At 40.6% G+C, this 4,899-nt stretch overlaps 4 protein-coding genes across 4 annotated transcripts in view; 2 read left to right on the top strand and 2 right to left on the bottom strand.

Annotated features, from left to right (window-relative positions):
- The window catches only part of LOC104746707, a 4,630-nt gene extending 4,261 nt beyond the window's left edge, over positions 1-369 (bottom strand). The window contains exons 1-2 of the mRNA XM_010468235.1: positions 258-369; positions 65-145 (exon numbers count right to left, since the gene is read on the bottom strand). Of these exons, the coding sequence (XP_010466537.1) occupies positions 65-123 (59 nt within the window). The 5' untranslated portion in view covers positions 124-145; positions 258-369. The remainder of the gene's footprint in view (positions 1-64; positions 146-257) is intronic.
- Positions 757-1,790, bottom strand: LOC104746706 (pre-rRNA-processing protein TSR2 homolog). The gene is made up of 3 exons (XM_010468234.2): positions 1,212-1,790; positions 1,036-1,124; positions 757-952 (listed from the first exon to the last, which is right to left on the bottom strand). Exons 1-3 carry the CDS (start codon positions 1,447-1,449, stop codon positions 899-901), a joined length of 381 nt encoding a protein of 126 aa, XP_010466536.1. The 5' UTR covers positions 1,450-1,790; the 3' UTR covers positions 757-898.
- On the top strand, positions 2,106-3,383 carry LOC104746705 (late embryogenesis abundant protein 32-like). Its single transcript, XM_010468233.2, has 3 exons — positions 2,106-2,463; positions 2,540-2,833; positions 2,929-3,383. The coding sequence occupies exons 1-3, from the start codon at positions 2,152-2,154 to the stop codon at positions 3,091-3,093; spliced, it is 771 nt and encodes a 256-aa protein (XP_010466535.1). The 5' UTR covers positions 2,106-2,151; the 3' UTR covers positions 3,094-3,383.
- The window catches only part of LOC104746703 (late embryogenesis abundant protein 31-like), a 2,345-nt gene continuing 1,811 nt past the window's right edge, over positions 4,366-4,899 (top strand). Inside the window, exons 1-2 of the mRNA XM_019237376.1 lie at positions 4,366-4,774; positions 4,858-4,899. Coding sequence (XP_019092921.1) covers positions 4,457-4,774; positions 4,858-4,899 — 360 coding nt within the window. The 5' untranslated portion in view covers positions 4,366-4,456. The remainder of the gene's footprint in view (positions 4,775-4,857) is intronic.

Raw genomic sequence — 4,899 nt, 5'->3', positions numbered from 1 at the left:
AAAAAAAAAAAAAACAAGTATTTGTTCACAATTATAACAAAGCTAGAGAGAAAAGAACAAGTACCCAGGAGGATTTTGAACGATCTCTTGCATATCAATCGGAGAATAAAAAGGAGCAGACATGTCCACTCAAACCCTAATTTTCCTGCAGATGGGAAGAAGAAAAAAAGGAAAAAAAAGCAGAATTCAGAATGAAAGATCAACTCTAGAAACGTGAAAGGTATGACCTTTATGCGAGATTAAGATGATGTACGAACAATTTTGGAAGCAGATCTAAGCTTTTTTCACTCTCTTCTTCTTCTTTCTCCTTTTGTTGTTTTCTAACTCTGGAGATGTGGTTAAAAAAGTCTTGAAGCTGAGAGAAGTCTAAGATGTAACGAATAAACGAGGAATTGACAGCTATGCCCTTATGTGTGGTTCATCAGTCCCTTTTTTGGGGGAATAAAATCCTTTTTTTTTACGTGTTGCACGGTAAGTTTTTTTCCTACTTTACCCGATTTACCGTGATCGCTATCTTCATTTGCACCATTTCCAGTGTCAAGACAAAATTGACAGATTTGTTTTTCATTTGTTAATAATACGCACAATTTTTTTTTGTCAAGAACCTAAATTTTTATTGGGTTTGTAACGTTTATTGGGTGTCATGTTTGTTTCAGTATGAACAATTGTTGCATTGAGTCAATCATATTTTACATATTTTTCTACATAGTGCTCGAGAACCGATCATACGGCTATATGCCCATAATCATGATTACATCAAATAAACATAGGTCTGGATTCATATATGCTATGCTGTCTGATCAATAACATCTTGTTCTCCGCCAATTTTTTTCATACAACTACAAATGGACGATCAAATTAGGCACCAAAAAATGATCTAAACCGTCCAAGCTACCGCTTAATGAGTTCCACGCATATGTTCTTCATGGAGTATCATCAATTGTTCAGCTACCTAACAAAAAATCACACGATCGAAGTTTAGTAGTATCTCTATATATACAAGTAAAATCATCTACATTTTTTAAGAAATGGTACCTCTTCAATGCTGCCATCTTCAATCTCTGTATTGAAAGAAAGAAGCAAGCTTTCGTGTAGCAAATTCTCAATCTCTTCCAGCGTAATCACTGCTATCATTTCATAATCGAAATCAATATATCTTCATGATCTTAACATATAACACAATAAAAGAAGGGGAAAATAGCAAATCGAACCATTTGATTGAGAGAAGAGAAGATAAAGATGATGGGCAAGCTCTTTAGATTTCTTGAGAGAATCGTGGCCTCCCCATTGATTCTTCACGGCCATCTGAAGCCCGCCCCACCGCGAAAGAACCTCTCCGATGCCTCTCCGGAGGAAAGAGTCGTCGTCGGCCATAGGACGCACGTGCTTTTCATGCCACGTGGCGGAGATCACGTGAGCAGTATCGAACGTTCGTCCACCGGCTCCCATATCTTTCCGGCCGCAGAGACAACGGTTCTTCCGCCTTGTAACTCTCCGTTTCCTTAAACGGAGAACAAATGCTGGAAGATTTTTGCGTATGGAACACACAAAGAGAACAAAAAGAAACGTGTGCGTTTCTGTTTGTATACTCTGTTTTCTAAAAATGGAAAAAAAAAAAAAAAAAAAAAGAGAGAAAGCAACGAAAAATAAGGATCTAGAGAAATGAGACAGATCCGAGGAGTTAGCAGGAGTTTATGAGTTTGCCAGACTGACAAAGATTTGTTCTTTTGACTTCAGACATATGACATACCGGTGACTTCTGTTTCCAACTTTTTCTTGATGTTATGTTTTGTCTTCAGATTGAAACGTGTCTACAACAACAAAAACAAATACTGAAACGTGTCCAATGGAATACTACGACGCATGTGGTAACGTTAGAAAAAGGTCCGTTTCCATGCATTCTTCAAAATTAAATTACAAATATACAAAAAGAAAAGTAAAAGCCCTATCTCAATCTATCTTCAAGCTTTCTCATATTGTTATAAACTTGTAATCTGACACGGGTGTCCTAGTCACCTCACTGAGACACTGACAAGAGTCAAAATCTTAGAATTTTGGGTCCATACTCATGCACATCTCTTATTTATAACTCGCTAGACTCTATGAGTTGTTATAGTGTAAAAACCACATAACACAACAAGCAAAACAGAGATGAGCCAAGAACAACCACATAGGCCACAAGAGCCAGTCAAATATGGAGACGTTTTCGAAGTCTCCGGCAAACTCGCCGACAAGCCTGTAGCACCTGAGGATGCAAAGATGATGCAAGCTGCGGAGACACATGTGTTCGGCCATACTAAGAAAGGTGGTGCAGCTGCCATCATGCAATCTGCAGCCACGTCCAACATACGCGGTGGCTTCGTTCATCCAGGTGACAAAACTGACCTTGCCGCTGAACGTGGCGTCACGGTGGAGCAAACAGTCCCCCCTTCAACTGTCACAACCGAATCCGTCGGTGGACAGGTCCCAACTCGTTTCCAAAATGACTTATTTTTTCATGTATTATTCATTTTTTTTGGTAGTAAAAGTGAAGTTTTAGGTCGTTGGACAACATGTTGAACCGAGGCGCGTAGTAGCTGCAGCACGGACGGACGAACCAGCTTTACAAAGTAAAATAACAATCGGAGAAGCATTGGAAGCGGCTCTGAAGACCGCTGGAAACAAACCGGTGGATCAGAGCGACGCAGCAGCGATTCAAGCGGCGGAGATGAGAGCTTCGGGCACCAACGTCATTGCTCTTGCTGGAATCGCGGCAACAGCTCAATCCGCAGCGGATCACAACGCTACTGTAGATCGTGACGAGAGAAAAATCAAGCTCGTTGATGTTTTGACGGTTAAACTCCAACTTCAAAACATGTTCATCAAATGTTTTGTGTGTTTCTTTAACAGTGTCTAAATTAAATGTTTTCGAACCGGATGGATTATTAGGGTGCTGCGGAGAAGTTACCGTCAGATAGAGCTGTGACGAGGCAGGATGCGGAAGGAGTGGTGAGCGCCGAGATGAGGAACAACCCTAAATTGTGTACTCACTCTGGTGGTGTAGCGGCTTCGCTTACCGCCGCTGCTAGGGTTAACGAGAGAGTCGATATATGAGAAGACAAATCCGGCGAGAGAGAGTATGACAACTTAAAAAACCTTAGCTTGTGATGTATTGTAAAATCGTCTTAGCTTTTGGTCGTCTTGTTACAAAGACTTTAGTGTAGCTTTCGTTTGTTTCTTTCTAAAGACTCTCACAACTTAAGAAGCCTTGTGATTAGGTGAAATATTCGTTTAGTTTTTGACAGAAGTGGTGACTTCGGTTTAAAGTTTGAATGTTCTTTAGCCGATATGTGAAAATCCGGCAAGGGGAGGAGCTTGTGATATAAATCGCCTAGCTTTTGTTATTGTCTTCTTTTCCTTAATTATGTTCAGAAACTTTAAAAATGTTGTTGAAGAATGGAGACTCTAATTTAAGTTAAAAGCCTTTCTTGAGCTGATTTGCTTGGAGAATGCAACTGATTTTGTAACACTTCAAAACATCTTAGCTTTAACCAAAAACCCATAATAATACCAAACAAAAAAGAGAGTTTTACTGGCAACTCAAAGAAGAACACCTTGACCATTACCTTTTTCAAATTCTGTAAGTTCTTTCTTCTTCTCCAGTGTCTCGTATAGCTTCTTCACAACCTCTTGTATACCTTCCTTGTTGGGTTGCACAGCTGAGCAGCCTGAGCTGAGAGTACCTCTATAATGATTCTCTCGACCAGAACACCTCCTATGATCATATCATGCGGAAGCATATTTCCTCTATTGGCCGATCGAGAGGTTGAATGGCGTTGATGACCAGAGAGAGTTTGTTCACTTGCATCGCAAGTTAAGTTATGGAGTGGACTTGGCTCAGCTCTGATCTCATGGCTTCTTAGATGTTCAGAACATCTTGCTCATTTTTGGTGGTTCTCTTAGGCCACCACTTCCAGATTTTCTGGCCATGAGATCAGAAATATTTCTGGCTTGATGTATATAGATATCGGAGTAGCTTGGAAAGTTTGTGATTTGTGAGTTTGCCAGACCGACGAAAACTTGTTCTTTGACTTCAGACATATTGGTGATAGTTTGTCTTAAAATGGAAACGTGTCCAATGTTATACGATACATGTGGTAAAATAGTGTTTTAATTTTTAAAACTAAATGACAAAATCCTTATCTCATCAACTGGTCTAATTCATATAAGCCGTCTCATCTTGCTATAAACTTGGAAACGGGCACGTGTGTCTTAGTCTCACGACATTGACAAGTGTCGAAGTCTCACAATGTTGGCATCACACTCATGCAGCTCCCTTTTTTTTTTTTTGGTAAGGTGCAGCTCCCTTTATTATATATATACTCCATATTTTATTTTGTTTTGGGACATTATTATACTCTATATCTCTAGGAGCTGTTTATATTGTAACACAGAAACAGAACAGAACAACAAAGAAATGAGTCAAGAAGAGCAACCACAGAGGCCACAAGAGCCAGTCAAATATGGAGACGTTTTCGAAGTCTCAGGTGAACTCGCCGATAAGCCCATAGCGCCTGAAGATGCAAACATGATGCAAGCCGCGGAGACACGTGTGTTCGGTCACACTCAGAAAGGCGGTGCAGCTGCCGTCATGCAGTCTGCCGCCACCGCAAACAAACGTGGTGGCTTTGTCCATCCAGCTGACACAACTGACGTCGCAGCCGAACGAGGTGTCACGGTGGCACAAACTGACGTCCCTGGTGCACGTGTTACTACAGAATTCGTTGGTGGACAGGTCAACAAATCTCGTGTCCAAAATTACATCCTTTTTTCTTATAATCGTTCCTCTGTTTTATAGCGTGAATTGTTTATTATTAGGTCGTTGGACAATACGTTGAGCCGAGGCCTGTGGCCACTGCT

This window comes from Camelina sativa, chromosome 15 (assembly GCF_000633955.1).
Source record: "Camelina sativa cultivar DH55 chromosome 15, Cs, whole genome shotgun sequence".
NCBI classification, from domain to species: Eukaryota; Viridiplantae; Streptophyta; class Magnoliopsida; order Brassicales; family Brassicaceae; genus Camelina; species Camelina sativa.
The sequence above is the reverse complement of the archived record's forward strand: the minus strand, read 5'-3'. Positions and strand labels throughout refer to the sequence as shown.

What these genes read in the sequence shown, in the direction of transcription:
- LOC104746706 (XM_010468234.2), bottom strand. Translation starts at nt 1,449, where the DNA reads ATGGGAGCCGGTGGACGAACGTTCGATACTGCTCACGTGATCTCCGCC. An exon ending in TCTCTTCTCTCAATCAAATG is followed by an intron (nt 1,125 to 1,211) that starts GTTCGATTTGCT and finishes AAATGATAGCAG; the next exon opens with TGATTACGCTGGAAGAGATT. An exon ending in AAGATGGCAGCATTGAAGAG is followed by an intron (nt 953 to 1,035) that starts GTACCATTTCTT and finishes ATTTTTTGTTAG; the next exon opens with GTAGCTGAACAATTGATGAT.
- LOC104746705 (XM_010468233.2), top strand. Translation starts at nt 2,152, where the DNA reads ATGAGCCAAGAACAACCACATAGGCCACAAGAGCCAGTCAAATATGGA. An exon ending in CCGAATCCGTCGGTGGACAG is followed by an intron (nt 2,464 to 2,539) that starts GTCCCAACTCGT and finishes GTGAAGTTTTAG; the next exon opens with GTCGTTGGACAACATGTTGA. An exon ending in AGCTCGTTGATGTTTTGACG is followed by an intron (nt 2,834 to 2,928) that starts GTTAAACTCCAA and finishes ATGGATTATTAG; the next exon opens with GGTGCTGCGGAGAAGTTACC.